This window comes from Nilaparvata lugens, chromosome 14 (assembly GCF_014356525.2).
Source record: "Nilaparvata lugens isolate BPH chromosome 14, ASM1435652v1, whole genome shotgun sequence".
NCBI classification, from domain to species: Eukaryota; Metazoa; Arthropoda; class Insecta; order Hemiptera; family Delphacidae; genus Nilaparvata; species Nilaparvata lugens.
The window spans coordinates 11471807-11490913 of NC_052517.1; the positions used below are offsets into that span (position 1 = coordinate 11471807).

The window sequence follows — 19107 nt, forward strand, 5'->3', positions numbered from 1 at the left end:
TATTCAATGTCCACATCCAAATGGAGAGTAGACTCTATATTATCCCTGAAGCTACTACATTGTCCTTGAAAACACTATACTATTGTCCTAGGCCTTCTTCTGCTTGCATAGGTGGAAAAATAGACACCTTTTTAGGATTCTTGTGATATTTTCTATCATGGTGATCGAAGTGTAATGCGAGTCCCAAGTATTCTTCCCTCAATATCTCATCTCACTTTTTAAGCCATTGTCCACTCTAGTTGGTGACTCATTCAAGAATGTGACTGAATTATAACAAGTGAAGTCTGGTGAGTGACCAATCTGCTGCTTATGTGAAGATTTCCACTCACAATTTTTTCACCATAATGTCCATGAGCATCATTCATCCTGTCATGAATTGCAATAAATGCTTACAATCACATGGATACTACAGTTTTTTTAATTCAAGTAGGATCCCAAATGGAGCCTACTGTCTTTGTGGAAGAAATATTTATTATTTTATTGATTCAATGATACAAAATTATCATGTAAAATAATTTGGGGAGGATCAACAGGCACAGCCCAAAACTGTTCCTCCCCCGAATTTTGATTCATTAAAATAGTCCAAAAAAAGGTTATGTTTTCTTCACTTTATAAAATTTTGTCCAATTTTCTCACCAAACACTTGAAACAATTAATTCCGAATTTAGAAAGTTGAAGATCCGAATTGAGAACAAAATTCTTTCTACTTAGAACTCAAAGCCGTAAAATAATTATTAATTCATATAGGAAATATTGAGATGTTTTCATAATTTCACCAACTCTGTATGCATAACTTCCAAGCAGTCGATGGGTCTCACAACTGTTATCTCAGCCAGGACCAATAATTGTTGAACTTGCCTATCCATAAAAATAGGAGTGACTCGCCTGAAAAGTTTTGTTCATATCGAGGATATGAACACCCGGGACCTCCAGGCTACTACACAAGCTCCAAGTACACTTGGACAAATGCAGGAAAATGGGGATATGAAGGAAGAATTGAATACTTTCTTACTCTTTTCCCAAAACTTGAATGTTGAATGGTGGAGAGCTAAGCATCTTCTCAAGCCCTGGTAGAGTCTGTATTTCTAGTTGCAGCCTTCCAACTGAAAAAAAAAATAGAAAAGAATTTAATTTTTCTCTTGGATCAGAAAAACATTGAATGAGAAAAACACTCTAATAACAGTTGATGCTATTCATACTTAATGCTACAATCGTGTCCAAAGAATAGCCAGCCTTTGAGCATGAGCCAGAGAGTATAGAATGTGACTCTCTGGAATGGGTGGGGTGGCAGCCCATGTGCCAATTTGTTCAAAATCATCATAACTCAGTATTTTGATAAAGGTCAACCAGAATGCGTTCTTTCAGCATAGAGAAAAGATAAGCATGAGGAGTTATTCTATGTTTGTTGGTTGAAGCTCCAAATCTCAAACCAATTTTTTGTTAATTAAGACCAATTCCTTCTAACTACTGACCATTTTCACTGTTTTGGCAGGGTGAGAGTGTAATAATGGCACAGTATGAGAGATTACCAATGTCAGATGGCTCCATTGGAGAAAACTACTAGGACTATTGGCTTGAGTTAACAGTGGAATATCTTGAATACCATGGTATATCTTCTTATGCTATCTTCTCTCTATGCTTTCTGTCAATTATTGTCTGTCTGAAAAAATGAAATGTACTTTGGTAATTTTTTGTTTTGCAATCTATATGATAAGAATAACTCTGTGATAACTGTGACCATTGCCGGTCATTACTCTGTATCTGAGACAATGAAGTCTACTGCTTATAGTTATTTTTAGATTCTTTTTACCTATTCAATTTAAAAATTAAAACAACCTCTGAAGCATTTTCTTGAACCGAAGGGTTTAAACAGGGTTATTGCCTCTCTCTAACCCTATTCAAAATGTACATGTGTACTGCTTTAGAGAAATGGACACAAGAATGCAGCCTAATAGGAATTGAGCTGAAGATACATACATCCCTCTCTGCTGATGAATAGGAAGTTCTAACAGAGGATCATTAGAACATGAACTATATGATAATAACATTGATGGAAGAATACAGGAAATGGGGCTTGGAGATACAGAAAAGACACAATGCAGGCGGTTTGGATGAACAGGTCTGGATTTTGAAACTGAAAATGGATTGATTGGAAATGATAACGAATACAAATACTTCTGCATTTTCATCAGTCATAATGGGAGGGATTGAGTGAATCCCATGGAGAAGATAAGGAAGGGTGAATAAGAGCACTACAAGGAGAACCAAACCTAAGGTTGTACACGTTAATCGTCTAGCACCTTATCAAGGGAATCTGGATATTGGAGACATACATCCCTAAGGGGGGGATATTGATGTAGGCAAGGCCTGCATGGACACTAATAATGTGGACCCAGGTGATTGTTTTTGGTAACGAACTGTTTATGAGAAAATAACTAGTTGAGTTTTATGGTGGATTTTGATGAGAGATGTTCAAATATGTTTTATTTCATTTTTATCTTGCTTAATATGTAAACTTTTAATAAATGAAGTGACAGTTAAAAAGCGCATCTACAACAATATGATAAGAGCACTACATCCAATTCTATGGAATAAGAACATAACTTAAAAAACAATAAATATATACCAGACAGTGATTAAGCCAGTCATGATGTATACGTCAGAAGGTGCCCTCTGTGGGTTGGGAGAGCTTTGAGTCGAACATCTTACTCGAGAATGTGTTGAAAGCCAGAATTCACCCACAGTATCCCTGCTTGTCATAGGAGGCGACTTGAAGGGACCCCCTTTCCATAGCCCTTATTCCAAAACCCTCATTCCTTTTCTTGATATGCTCTGAACTCTACATTTCTAGAATGGCACATTCTCTATTGACTATGCTTTGTGCCATCCTTTATTTTTTCCTCCATTTGTTGGCCTTCCATGGCCATATTCTTACTTCTTCTTGGGTCAACCCAAGGTTTTATGAGGACCATGCTAAAGGGTGGTACTTTTATATGGTGTCTCTAACGGTTCCTGCAGGATACAGGCACCCTCCTGTCGTATTTAGCCTTGCCTGGACATGCGGGGCTCTGCCTGGGTTGACTCCACTCCCCTACCTGTTTGTGGGAACTACATGAATAAACCAAACCCCAAGGCAACTCCAGTAGCCATGCCTTTAAACCCATGGGATCTGCCCAGATCAGGGCAGTTTCAGAGGGTCAAAAAGAAAAACCCCAGAGACCAGAGATGTAGGACAAGAGACTGAGTCGAGGGTGACCGGGTATCCTGGAGGCAATTTGGTGACCCACAAAATTTGGTGAACTTCATCGGAAGGACCTACAAAAAGGCCAGGAGTGGAACTCACATGGGTCACGAGTTTGTGGGTGGAGAGGCCGAAAATCACTACTACTCAAAGAAGGGTGGCCATTCAGGCAAAACTTCTTGGGAGAGGTGAGGCTTTTGACCCTGTAAAGTTTTGGAGGGGCAAAAAGAAAAAACTCAAGAGACCAGAGATGGGTGAAACTCCAGGTACCAAATGTGGGTCAAGAGGCTGAGTCAAGGGTTGCCGGGCGCCGGGCGCCCTATATGCAGTTTTAAGAGCAGAGATGGTTTGGAGTCCCTCAGTGGAAGGACCTATAGAAAGGCTAGGAGTGGGACTCACATAGGTCACGAGGACCAATCAGTCTGAAGAGACTGCCAAGCACATCGCACTGGATTGCAAAAAGCAAGCAGGTGATGAATGGGATGTGAGCATGGGGAAAAACTCCTGGCTCTTGTAAAGGACACAGGTATTGGTTTGCCTTACTAACATACTACTTGGGAACACAATAAGCTTCAGCTGACATGTGGGGTTCTTTGAACCTTTGGATCCTTGAATCGAAAAAAAATTGACTGAGCGAAGTGAGGTCTAAGATTCAAGTCGACGGTTTTGCTTTTCTCTTTATGTTTTTATGTTTTCATGTTCATATTCACGTTTCACATTTATGGCAAAATGCATTAATAGATTTTCCATGAAATTTGACTGGTATATTTCTTTTTAAATTGTGTGTTGACGTATCAAAAAGTAAACTTTCACAATTTCATCACGTTATAAGAAAACAATATGTATCACCATTTGTAACCAATGTTTGAATTTTTTTGTGAATATTGGGGGCTCCACCACTTCCCATGAGGGGAGGAGAGTTACAAAGGAGATACATAGCTGAAGATGGTAGAGCAGATATTTTAAAGAAATAAAAGGAGAAATCATCCTAAGAAATACAAAATTTATGGTTTACTATATTTAAAAGGAAATAAATTTGAAATGTATAAGTTAAAAGTTATATAATTCAGGCTATCAAGAAAAGTAAAACAGATTATTATTGAACAAGTCTTAATTATCTTATATAAAAAGGAGTTTCTATTCATTTCAATTTCATTAATTTCTTTTAAAACTATTCAGGTATTCAATATTTTGTGGATTTTTCTCTTGTTTAGAATTCTCTACATTTCATTCATTACTTTTACATCCCTATAAAAAAGAAGAACAACATGACATTATAATTTTATAGATAGTAAAATGAGGAATAATTAATCGAGTACAATACCAATCCCCTTTATGATGATCATCTCATCAGCTTTTGCTGGAAGATGAGGTCTAGAGTAAGGTCCAGGTCCTGGCCAGTCAGAGTCTTTGAGTGTTCGGAGGAGCAGCACAAAAGAGACTACTCGAAAAAGTGGAAAAAGTGGGAAAATCTAATATAAAAATGCCGGCTGTTGGGGAGACTGGAAAGTTCCACCACTCTGAAGCTCTGCAATTTTTCATTCTGTCAGCGCAATTTGGCTTTCTCGTGATCCTGATTTTATTATTGGAAATCAAAAAGGCAAATAAATTTGAATTTTGATGTGCTTGAGGAGCTGTCAAAACCCATGATTTATTACAGTATATACAAGGTTTTTGCAAATTCTGCATTTCAAGGATAATATAAAAGGGAAAGGAGCCATATGCCAATATTAGTGTGAAAATCAGACTATAGAATTATTATTCATCATAAATCAGCTGTGGAATGGATTATAAATTGAATGCAATGATGCATGTGATTCAATATCTCAAAGCAGCTTAGTGAAAAAACAACTGTTGTGTGGTCTATTAATTGCATGCATTGATGCATGCAATTGATAACTTGAAGTAGCATAGTATTTTCTCCCGACTTTTCTCTGTTTTCAACTCAGTAAGTTATTGATGATAGTAGCATAGCTGTTTACTCCAAATTATTAGAATTGTCGATACATCATCCCAACCAGGCATTAGTCGTTCATACACCAATATCTCGCCCACACCACAGGACAGGAAAGAATAAATTTTTACTCTGATGGACAGTATTAGAGGAGACTGTGGTTTATCACTGCGCGAGGTCTACTGTTCACAGAACAGCTAGTAATGATGGGTCAAAAGTGTGGAATGTGGACAAAATAACATCTCAAAAACTCCTTTAAGCGAGAATGATTTACTGGAGGAGAAGTTTTGGATACGTGACTGGGGTGAATAAGGAATGGAATCTTAAGAGAGAAAAAGAGCGAAAAAAACACTGGTACTATTGCTGTCTGTTGAGACCAGGAATGGCAGCAGCTCCAAGCACCCAAATAAAACTTTTACTTCAAACCATTGGTCAATGCTCTTGTTGTGCTGAGAACCATGACTAGGGAAGTATTATTTTCAAAGGAAGCCCTGTGATTGTTGATCTGGAGGTTTAAGGCAGTGGTGGTTTCACCACTGTGTGGCCAAATCCCATTCAACTAATGAATGAATGAATCAATTTTGAATAAATTCCTCAATTATCAAGAGAAGTAATTTTTACAAATATTTACTCAGAAACACAGTGTCTCATCTCATTATGAATTGTGTTTTTTATGAAAATAAAAATATATTAGATTGATTGAAAATAATTTTCTACTCACTGTACTTAATTTTATCAACATATCCCTGTGTTTCTTTTAAGAATCTCTCATGCTTTATTTGAATAAATTCTTTGCCATTAAGGAGAATCAATCTTTGTACTTCCACTCCATCTTGATGATAAACACGAACGTTGTCTTCCATAATCATTTTATTCACAACTCTGAGAAAATGATATTCCTGCAAACAAAAGTGAATGGACAATATTTTCAGAAGACTGAAAATGATCAACAAAAATAAATTTACTCTGAAGGCTTTACATATTATTTTATCATTCAAGTTAATTTGAACAAAAAACAAGGGAGTCGCATAAATATACATAACAGCTTTTAAATTGCCTTAGTATGGTAGCTGAGTTGAGATTCAGTAAAAGCTCTCCTACAGCATCCTTGTGAAGTAAATTTAAGATAAAAGAAGTCAATAGCTGGTGACAAAATGTTGGTGATCCTGGTGCATCTCTTGACAGGAGAGACTTCACTTTTCTTACATGATGGCTGGAAAGGTTGGTGCCTCCTGAACGCATGAGATGATACTATAATCCCAACACTCTCCACAGAATGTTCCTGAACTTCATGCAAAGATTTATGGAAGAACTTTTCATCAATTTTCCTTCTTATCGACAGCAAGGACTCTAAATTTGGCAAGTTGCAGGGCTGCTCATGCTGGAACAGCAGTCCTTGAAATTGAGGGAATCACCTTTCACACAACATTCTGACAAATTTTCTTTGGACATCCTTGATTCTTTGTGTTGGAGTGATCCTTCCTCTTAGCCAGATCAGTGAGGCATATTCCCAGACACTTCTCTGTAATGTACAGTGCAGCAAACAAAGGGGAAGTGAAGACTTGAATTCTCTGCTGATCCAGCTCATCATGCCAAGTTGTCTCTGTGCCTTCCCAACCATTCTAGCAACATGCTTACTGGGAAGAAGTTTTGAGTCACATAGTAAAGCTACAAGATCAACTACTGTGTTTTCTTGCTTCAGTTGTATTTCATCTATCATATGTAAGCATCGAACAATGGATTAATCTTTCTTGTCAATATCATGAAGACTGTTTTATCATAATTATAGTCCAGGCACAAATTTCATTCCATGGTCAATTTTGAGTAAAAGCCATGAAAGATGTCTCAATTTCTTCGTTAGGTTTAGCATAATAAGGATTGTGATGATGATAAGTCGAAATTACAGGCAAACACCTCGGAAACAAGATGGCCACCAAAATGTTCAGGGTTTTGCTATATTGATTGTATTTTAATAACCGTTCAAGGAATTCACCATTTCCTTAGACGAAAATATTTTTAAAATCTTCCCCTACAATTTATGTCTTATAAAATTTCCCTCCAAAACACATATTGTTTTAGTTATAATATCCAAAAGCTCAAAAAAACTTATTTCTAAATTTGTTCAAATTCCATTCCATAATAACTTTTTTCCACAACTACGAGTAAAAAAAGAATTTACATACTCAATTCTCCTCATAAAACAGCTTATTTCTGAGGAGAATCTACTTTTTCGCTCGCTAACCATTCGCGCATACACAGTAAATTTTCTTTATGCTCACGAATCATTCACGCATGCGCAGAAGAGTTTCTTTACACTCGCCAATCAGCTGATGGTAAGCAGCTCGCCAAAAGGTCAGATCTTAACCTAAAAAGTCGGTAATTGTAACTCCGCCGATATAAGTAATTTAATAGTTTTGGGCAGTTGTAGAAAAAATGTTGTATGTAATTCACTCGTAATGCTTCTTTATTGCTCTTGCAAAATTATCACGTTCTGCTTTGCATCGCGTGATAACTGTTTTGTGCGAGCAATAAAGTCGCGCATTACGCTCTTAATACATAAATAGCTATTTTGTGCAAGAGATACTGAGGAATTTTAAATCTATAAAATTTAGAGCGTTTTCTCAACTTTGGAACAATATAATATCTTTATGCGCTGTATGTCAATAAATTGGTTCTCCAGCGCCCTTCAAAGAAAACCCTGCATGATTGATGGTGCGTTTTCCCATACGCATGAGGTAAGAAGCTGGAACTATAAAATCAATTTTTCATGACTACTTTAAGATAGAGACTTGCAAATGGTCTCAATTTCTTCGTGACATCAATACCAATAAGAATATTGATGATGGAAGCAACAAAAATATTCGATATCATTGAAAAATACAAGATGGCATTCATTATTGACAGAAATTTTTCTTCAGCTTGTTATTCAGTTATTGTGAGGGATATCGGATTGGTTTTACCACCAAAGTGTTTAGAATTAACCAAACAATGATGTTCGAGAGAATTATCACATTTCGACCACTCTTTCCATTATTTATTCAACTTCAAAAACTTGAAACATACATTTTTCGGGGACAATATTTTTTGCAGTAGACTACTGCGAATACATATACAGAGTGGAAAGTAAAATATTGTCCTCGAAAAATGTATGTTTCATGTTTTTTGAAGTTGAATAAATAATGGAAAGAGTGGTTCAAGAGAATTACACTTTATATGAAGAGGGGGAACCGATTTCCCCTTCCACAGTTTGTAGCATGGACAGAGAGGTGAGTGGAATTGTGGAGTAAGCATGCTGGATGGTGACACAATAGTAGTGAGAATGCTGTTAGGTAGTGAGAGTGATTAGTGGAGAAAAGAACATCCAGCCTGTCTTCAAGGAGGAGAGCAAAGTAATATGCCTTGGTCTATAGTGACAAGGGGTTGGATGAAGCAAGTCAATCCAGCAATAAAGTCAATGATTATATCCAAAATAGTTTAACATTGATATAAAATATTGTAATGGGGTAGTTGAAAAATTAGGAATATATTGGGGTTATATTATGTATGGGTAATTGTTCTTGGTAATTTTGGGTTGCGAGTATGAGTAATTCAAAGTTGACTCAATAAAATTAGCTAGACATTATGGTAATGATCTGGTATTATAATATCAATTTATAATGGGGGAATCGCTTGGTTTGCGATAAGTTGAATTGATCTAACTCTATAACTCATGAGAAAGGATCTATATTTTAAAAGAATGAACAAAACAGATTAATATATTTTGGAGAACTAAGTAATCGATTTAATTAAATTGTAACTCAAAATGAAACTGGAAACTTAAATAAAATAATATTAAGAAAACTTTTAAAACAAACAATAGAATAATTACAGGATTTGCCATCAATAAGAAAAGATGAATAATGTATAATCATAAAATTGAAGAGCTCAATTCCAAAACCTGCTGAGTGAATTTTTTCCGATTTCTGTTTTTAGGTTACATCTCATCAAAACATATAGCCTATGGCTTTATCATTTGCTAGTGTGTTTCTTGCCAAAACCTGCTTCTTAAAGCAGTAATCACCATTCAAACATTATTTTTTTTCCATACCTGTCAAGTCAACTAGTCGTTTTTTCCAATCCATGCCATATTTCTGCGCATGCACAGTTTTATTTTTTTACAAAAAATGGTTAGATAAATTGAATAACAACTTTGAAAATAATACATATTGAGCTGCGTTTACACCGGAGTTAATAACACAAGTTTTTAACATTTTTGTTATCAACTGATGTTAATTACAAAAGTTAATAACATCATGTTGAGTTGCGTTTACACGGGGTTAATAACACAAGTTTTAAACATTTTTGTTATCAACTGATGTTAATTACAAAAGTTAATAACATCATGTTGAGTTGCGTTTACACCAGAGTTAATAACACAAGTTTTTAACATTTTTGTTATCAACTGCTGTTAATCACAAAAGTTAATAACATCATGTTGAGTTGCGTTTACACCGGAGTTGATAACATGAGTTATTAAGAAAAAGTTGTCAACTTGACTGAATCAACAAAAAATTCTCTTGAAAAAAGTTGATAACTTGTGTTTTCAACAGAAAATTCCTTGTTATTAACAAGATTTATGTTATCCATCGAGAGTTGGTAACTTTTGTTAATAACAGGTTACTATCTTCCCCACAACCCCCTCGCCCAGCATCCCTACCCTACAACTACAGCTGTTCCCTAATAACTACAGCTGCAGACAAAACACGTGACAAAGTTATTAACTTTTGTTGATAACGAAACTAGCAGCCAAAAGAAAATGTTATTAACTTATGTTGAAAACTTTTGTTTTAAACTCTGGTGTAAACACATTTTTTACATTAGATCATAATATGAAGATTAATGATTTTAATGATCACACACATGTTTCAATTCAAATTTGAAGACAATTTTTTGCTTTTCATTCCGGCTGTTATATCATATGAATAGTCTCGTTAAATGAAATCATATGGAAGTCAATCATATTGATAACAAGATCTTGTTAATAACAAGGAATTTTCTGTTAGAAACATGAGTTATTAATTTTGTCACGAGAAATTTTTGACGATTCAGTCAATAACTGTTGTTATTAACTCCGGTGTAAATGCAGCTTTAGTCTTCTAATGATGAATTAACTTCCAACGAGAATTAATTGGCACAGAGCATACAGTGATTCAGCAACAGTTTTTCCCAATTTGCCAACAAATTATGTTTTTGACTTATTTCTGGCAGGTTTTGGAATGGAGCTCTTCAATTGATAATATAAGCAACTCACTGAACCAGGAAAATGGTGTCTAGGAACAGAAGGGTAGAGCCGGGCCCGATTATCTGCTGTAGATTGTTCCAGGTCCCGTCCTCGTAACCGACTGCCAAGAGGCATACACTTTTCAGTCCAATTTTACTTGTCATGAATTTTCACCGTCGTCAACACTTATGATTTTTTAAACAATGGATGCTCTCGAATTGTGAAAATTCATGTCAAATAATCGGCTACATTACAATATCTTCAGGGTATCAGAGTCATTCAAAACAAAAGAGTTGCCCAAGAAGAATATATTAGCCAGCTAAGGCTTGAACCCAAAACCACGGGTTAACAAAGCCTGCATCTTCATCAATTCTCTGCTAATTGTTGTAATGAATTCTGTGAGTAGGTAATGACAATATAGGAAAAAATATCAAATCAAACATGAGTTTTCAACTGACCTTATAGTAGCAGGACCACATCTCATATGACTCATAAAGAATGCCATCATTGTTTGTTTTCCGATCTACCTCATGCCATTTTCCATTTTCATGGTCATTTCTATTAATTTTCTTAACTAGAATTCTTGGCTGCATAGTTCTCGGTTTGGTATTTTCGTCTGAATACTTCACACATGTTCTGCAAATTCATAATTGGCTGTCTCATAACTGTTGAATGAAAATACACAGCCACCTCTGACAAGATACAATACCAACTAAGATATGAATGCATTCACCTTTCAGTGTCGCCCAAGTCATGATTTCGATTGACCTGCCTGTGAAGTTGTTGAAGCTCATGGACTTATGCTTCAAAAACACTTGCATTTCACTTCTTATCATCAGCTGATGCCATTCTTATTACATTAGTATCTGTACAGAAACAGTATGATACAGATAAATTCCACACTATGGACAAAGATGTTGAGTATTTTTTCCATATCCTATACTAATGAATGAGTAATTTATGTTTATAGGTAAAGATTTTTACTTTAATTGCCCTATTACCATAGGTAAGGAAAGTATTGCTTTCCGAAAAAAATTAAGGTACCCCAATTTCTATCTGTTTCAAGGTCCCTTGAGTCCGAAAAAGTGGTTTTTGGGTATTGGTCTGTGTGTAAAGACACTTTGGGCACAGTGGTCTTTAACAGCTCCTCAGCATAGAATCCTCCTTTTATAGGTTGTTTACGGTAGTCTTCCAATTCGTAGGTTACAGGGAGTGTTGGTCTTACACGTGTGACTGTAAACAGTTCATTTGTCCAATTTGGAAGGTAGCCCTTGTCAAATATTATTTTATACTTGCTTATATGAACTCTGTCACCGGGCTCGATTTTCTGCCAGTGTCCTGGATAGAAATTTGGCACTACCACCTTTGTTGACAGTTTTTGACGGAATTTACGACAATTTTCAGTGATTTTGTCCAACAGTAGCTGCTCATGTTTTTCATTTACTTCGATGGGCCGCATTCCAATTGTTCTATGCACCTTCTCATTGTATTTGGAAACCAAGCAATTGATTATGTCTATCCACTTATAAGATCCCTGTTCGGTAAACATAGTCCACATTGACTGTTTTAATGTCCTATTGAATCTTTCAATAATTGAAGCTTTCTTATCAGAATAGCTAGTATAGTGATTAATATTATAGCGTTTCATTAGATTGGCAAACTTTGAGTTTATAAATTCTTTTCCACTGTCAGTTTGAAGGTTATGTGTGCTGCCATGTCTATCAAGTATAGGAATAAATGCATCGACTATCTCATTGGCTGATTTATTTTTAATTGGTACTGCATGTGCAAAATTGCTTAGACAATTTATTATTGTTAAAATGTATTTGTAGCCTTTGTTGTGACGTGAGTATGGAATCATTTCAACCAAGTCGGCTTGTAGTAAATCTTTTAGTCCCTTCAATTTCACCTGTCTTGTAGGATAGTTTTTCAAAGCTGGTTTGTGTAGTTCCTTGGCTATTACAGTTTTTTCATTGTCAATCTTTTTTCTCTTCTTCTTCTCATTCTCCATTATGAAAAACACCACTTCTTTCTACCAATAATACCAATAACACACAGTTTTCACTTGAACAACACACAAAAATTAAATGGTTCACAAATAGGTATTACCTTTATATTTATAAAAAAGACTATATCGAGTAAATATTTATAATAACCCAAGCATGTAATTCAGGGTCAATGGCTTCTACCATTTCACAATATGTTCTACCTGTGGGGAAATCGATAACTAATCCTTGTCCATTGTTGAAAGAATGAATACTGGTGGCATGAAAGAAAGTATTGCTCATCATGCCTAGGAAATTCTCTGCAGAACCAAATGGTTCTCTAATATGTGTATTGTTGAAATCAAACACAACTTCTACAATCCACCTTGTACCACTTGTGTATTGACAACAATTTTGACTCAAACAATTAGACTTTTTTTCTCTATCCAAACAACACATTTTTGTAAGATAATGATGGTTAGCTGATGAAAAACAAAGTTAACCGGTTGGCACTACTGCAAGCTATTGAGGGTGATGTAGAGTGTGATGGAGATATGGTGTACACCTCTTCTTCTTCTATTATTATTATTATTATACCTCTTCTTCTTCTTCTTCTTCTTCTTCTTCTTCTGTGATATTGCTAAACAACTATTGGAAATTTGTGGTGGGATTTTTCGAGGTCAAGTGACAAAACAGCTGATTTGAATCTTTCTCTGTCATTTTTACCCTACTGTAAGACAACTCATGATAATACCTCAGTGAAGACCTCTTATGATGATGCTTAGAATAAAACCTCTTATCATGATGCCTCAAAAAAGACCTCTTATGATGACACCTCAGAAAAGACTACTTACGATGATGCCTCAGAAAATATCTCTTATGATGATGCCACAGAAAAGACCTTCTATGATGATGCTCCAGAAAACCCTTCACTTGATAATGCCAAAAGGAAGACAACTCATGGTGATACCTCAGAGAAGACTCCTTATAATGATGCTTGAAAAACACTTCCAATGATAATGCCTCAGAAAAAACCACTCATGATGATGCTTTACAAAACCCCTCTTATGATGATGCCAAGAGAAAGACAACTCATGACAATACCTTGAAAAAGACCTCTTGTGATGATGCTTAGAAAAAAACCTCCTATGATGATTCCTCAGAAAAGACTTCTCGTGATAATGCCTCAAAAAAGACCTGTTATGATGATGCCTCGGAAAATACAACTCATGATGATGCTTCAGAAAACCCTACCCATAGTGATGCCTCAAAAAAGACCTCTCATGATAATGCCTCATGGAAGACCTCTTATAATGACGCCTCAGAAATCACCTCTCATGAGGATGCTGGAAGAAAGACAACTAATGACGATACCTCAGAGAGACCTCTTATATTGATGCTTGAAAATAAACCTCTCATGATGATGCTTCAGAGAAGACCTCTCATCAAGACACCTCAGAGAATATCAATCATGATGATGCTCCAGAAGAGGACACTTATGACGATACCTCAGAAAAGACCTCTTATGATGATGCCTCAGAAAAGACCTCTTATGATGACGCCTCAGTAAAGAACTCTCTTGATAATGCCGAAAGAGATACAACTCATTACAATACCTCGGAGAGTCCTCTTATGATGATGCTTGAAAGAAAAACCTCTCATGATGATGCCTCAGAGAAGATCTCCTATGATTATGCCTCAGAAAAGACCACTCATGATGATGCCTCAGAAAAGACCACTTATGATGATGCCTCAGAGAAGACCACTCATGATGATGTTTCAGAAAACCCCTCTTATGATGATGCCTCAAAAAAGACCTCCTATGATGATGCTTAAAAAAACGTCCTATGATGATGCCTCAGAAAAGACCTCTCATGATTACACCTCAGAAAAGTCCCTTCCATGATGACGCCTCCGAAAAGAACACTTATGATAATGCCTCAGAAAAGATCTCCTATGATGACGCCTCAGGAAAGACCACTTATGATGATGCCTCAGAAAAGACCACTCATGATGATGTTTCAGGAAACCCCTCTCTTGATGATGCCAAATGAAAGTCAACTCATGATGATACCTCAGAAAAGAACTCTTATAATGATGCTTATAAGAAAACCTCTTATGATGATGCCCAAGAAAAGACCTCTTATGATAATGTCAATAGGAGGACAACTCATGACAATACCTCAGAAAGGATCTCTCATGATGATGCAAAAAAAACTTTTAATGATGATGCCTCAGAAAAGACCACTTATTATGATGCCACAGAAAAGACCACTCATGATGAAACATCAGAAAATACCACTTATGAAGATGCCTCAGAAAATACCACTTATTATCATGATTCAGAGAGGACCTCTTATGATAATGCCTCAGGAAAGACCACCTATGATCACGCTTCAGAAAATACCACTTATAATGGAACATCAGAAATGACCACTAATGAAGATTCCTCAGAATATACCAGTTATTATTATGCCTTGGAGAGAACCTCTTATGATGATGCTAAAAAAACCTCTTATGATGATGCCTCAGAAAAGGACACTCATGATGATGCTTCAGAAAACCCCTCTCATGATGATGCCTTGAAAAGACCTCTTATGATGATGCTTGAAAAAATCTCTTATGATGAAGCCTCAGAAAAGTCCACTTATGATGACTCCTCAGAAAAGACCACTAATGAAGATGCCTCAGAGAATACCACTTATTATTATGATTCAGAGAAGACCTATTATGATGATGCCTCGGGAAAAATCACCTAATATCATACTTCAGAAAATACCACTTATAATGAAACATCAGGAATGACCACTAATGAAGATGCCTCGGGAAAAATCACCTAATATCATACTTCAGAAAATACCACTTATAATGAAACATCAGGAATGACCACTAATGAAGATGCCTCAGAATGTACCAGTTATTATTATGCCTTGGAGAGAAACTCTTATTATGATGCTGAAAAGAAAACCTCTTATGATGATGCCTCAGAAAACCCCTCTTATGATGATGCCTTAGAAAAGACCACTCATGATGATGCTTCAGAAAAGAACTATCTTGATGATGCTGAGTGAAAGACAACTTATGACAATACTTCAGAGAGACCTCTTGTAATGATGCTTAAGAATAAACCTTTCAAAATGATGCTTAAGGAGAAACCACTCATGATGATGCCTCAGAAAAGACCTCTTATGATGATGCCTCAGAAAGGAACACTCATGATGATGCTTCAGAAAACCCCTCTTATGATGATGCCAAAAGTAAGACAACTCATGAAAATACCTCAGTAAGGACCTCTCATGATGATGCTTGGAAAAGAACCTTTTATCATGATGCCTCAAAAAAGACCTCTTATAATGATGCTTAAGAATAAACCTCTCAAGATGACGCTTCAGGAAAAACCACTCATGATGATGCTTCAGAAAAGACCTCTCATGATGATGCCTCAGAAAGGAACACTCATGATGATGCTTTAGAAAACCCCTCTTATGATGATGCCAAAAGTAAGACAACTCATGAAAATACCTCAGTAAAGACCTCTCATGATGATGCTTGGAAAATAACCTTTTATCATGATGCCTCAAAAAAGACCTCTTATAATGATGCTTAAGAATAAACCTCTCAAGATGACGCTTCAGGAAAAACCACTCATGATGATGCTTCAGAAAAGACCACTTACGATGATACCTCAGAAAAGACCTCTTATGATCAATCAATCAATCAATCAATCATTTATTTCTTTCCAAAACATACATGAAAATGTACATGAAAAAGTCAAAAACTAAAAACTAACTTAAAGCTAAAGAGAAATTAGTGACTGTATAAAATTCATTTTTTTACAGTAAACTCGTCTATACTGTAGCATGCTAAATCCATCAAATATGCTCTCAGCAATTCCTTGAATTTTGATCTATCAGGTTCATGTCTTATGCAACCTAGGAGACAACCAATAAATTTTATTCCCATGTACGTTGGACTTTGTTTATATTTTTCCTTATTGTGTTTCTTTATTGTAAAATTATTTTTATTTCTTGTGTTGTAATTATGTATATCTACTTGCCGTGTGGGAATCTAGATTCGTTAGTTTTTATATATAATATTGTCCTATAAATGTACAGGCTGTACACCGTCATGAACTTTAACTTACTGAAGAATGGCTCGCATGACCGCTCTCTATCAAGATTTAGAATTATTCTTATTGCTTCTTTTTGTAATAGGAGTATTTTATTTAAGTTTGAGATGCTTGTTCCTCCATATATTCCAACTCCATATGAAATGTGGGAGTGGATCATTGCAAAGTACACTGCTTTTAACATTTCTAAGTTCAAAATTTTTGCTAGTCGTCTCAGCGCGAAAATTCCTGAGCTCAATTTTTTACATATTTTTTGAATGTGAACGGACCAACTAGGTGTGTTTTCAAGATATAGACCTAAAAATTTGATTTCTTCCTCATTATTTACGGAATTAAGTTGTTTTACATCTGAATTTCTACAAGTAAAATGGAGGAACTTTGTTTTGTTATCATTAAGTAGCAGATGTCTATGATTTAGGTACTTTTTAGTTAATGATATAGAATTGTCACATTTAATTTCTGTTGTGTTCCAGTCCTTATCAGCAATGCACATACTTATATCGTCAGCATTTAAGCATAATTTACTATTTTCAACTAAATCACACATATATTTAGGCAACCCCCCTAAGTAGCACAGAAACAAAAATGGACCTAACACCGATCCTTATGGTACAGAATAGTTATTACATTTTAAGTTTGATCCAATATTGTACTGATTTTTATTGCTTGTATACTTTATATTTACATACTGTTGCCGTCCTTCTAGATATGACTTGATCCAGCTAAGCTCTTTACCTCTAATTCCGTAATTTTGAAGTTTATTTAATAATTTATGATTCACACTGTCAAATGCTTTGGTTAAATCCAGGAATGCTCCTACAGTATTTAATCCCTCATCTCAGTTTTCTAAAATGTTTTCTATGAACTCTATCAAAGCAGTAATGGTTGACCTGTTTTTTCTATAGCCATGTTGTTCTTTGTCAAGTATACCATTAGTTTCAAAATAATCAATTAACTGAACTAGTACACACTTTTCAAATATTTTAGATAGGGCAGGTTGGATGGCCAAAGGTCTATAGATGAGAGGATCTGATGGATCTCCTTTCTTATATGCTGGTATTATTTTTGATATTTTCAATTCGTTTGGGTACACTCCAGTTATAATTGAGGCATTGATTACGTGCAAAAGAGGTTTGATGAGTGATGACTTAGCATCCTTGATTATTTTTATTGGTATGTCATCATAGCCGGCTGACCACTTTGGTTTTATCGAATCTATTATTTTACTTAAGTCCTTCTCTTCAATTGTATTACATCTAAATGATAATTTTGTAACTTTTTCATTTTTCTCACCTGTTATGTCACTTTTGGTTAGTTAAGGGATGACATGAGTGTCTACCATCCCTACAAAATCATTGTTTAGCATATTTGAAATTTTATATGGATCATCTATGTCTATACCATTCTCTTTAAGTAAAATATTTTTAATAACTTTGTTGTCCTTTTTGTTTGTTGTTTCATTGTTAACTATTTGCCATATTGTTCTGTTTACATTTGTTGATTTTTTTATTTTTGAGTCAATATAATTCTTTTTTTTGTAGATGATAATTCTTTTTAGATGCTTTTTATGTGCTTTTGTAGTTTTCTTTAAGTTTATATTACTTTGGTCTTTCCTGTATCGCTGATGCATTTCAATTAGCCTTTTATGTTCGTTGACAATCCCATTATCAATCCACTTATTACTAAATTGTTTCGCTCTTACTATTCTACCAAATGGAAAGTGAAGATCAAAATAATATTTGAGAAAATTGTAAAAGTATGAAAATTTATTTTCTACAGGACTCTGATAAAGTTCAGTCCAATCCAATTTATCTAGATCATTTATAAAGCGCTGAATTTGGGACTTCCCAAACTTCCTACCCATTGTTTTTGTCTTTAAACCTTCACACTTATCATTTGTGTTCAAAATATGGAAAATTTGTCCATCGTGGTCTGATAGAGCTGTTATCAAACATTCCACTTTAATAGAAGCTTTGTTGAGACTGGTAATGGAATTGTCAATTGCTGATTTACAAGTTTCAGTTATTCTAGTAGGTATTTCTATAGTAGGTCTAAATCCATTCATATTCATTACATTAATAAAATCTGATTTCTTTTTTCCCTCCCTCAAAACATCCACATTGAAATCTCCTCCGATTACAACATTCTGGTTAATTTTGCTAATTTCTACTGAAAATCTATTCAATTTATCAAGAAACACTTCTATATTCTCTGAAGGAGTTCTATACAATCCAGCTACAATGTATTTTTTCTTACCTATTTTTATTTCTATCATACATGTTTCAAAGATCTTATCATCATTAATAACAGTTATTGCCTTTACCATAATGTTTTTGCATTCAACCAGCTCTTCAGATACTAATATTAAAACGCCTCCCCCCTTAAACGACTTTCTTACATACCAACTCATACAGGAATATCCTGGTATTTTGATTCTTTGAATTTCATTTTCATCTAGTTTATGTTCAGTTACTATTATGATATCCGGTTTTAACTCCTGCAATGTGATTATTAGGGAGTCTATTCTTGACTCCAAGT

The 19107-nt window shown here is 35.2% G+C and overlaps 1 protein-coding gene across 1 annotated transcript in view; it reads right to left on the reverse strand.

Moving 5' to 3' along the window:
- LOC111055992 overlaps positions 1 to 19107 on the reverse strand; it is a 214823-nt gene that overhangs the window by 73783 nt on the left and 121933 nt on the right. Inside the window, exons 10-12 of the mRNA XM_039441170.1 lie at positions 10914 to 11091; positions 5917 to 6094; positions 1013 to 1103 (exon numbers count right to left, since the gene is read on the reverse strand). Coding sequence (XP_039297104.1) covers positions 1013 to 1103; positions 5917 to 6094; positions 10914 to 11091 — 447 coding nt within the window. The remainder of the gene's footprint in view (positions 1 to 1012; positions 1104 to 5916; positions 6095 to 10913; positions 11092 to 19107) is intronic.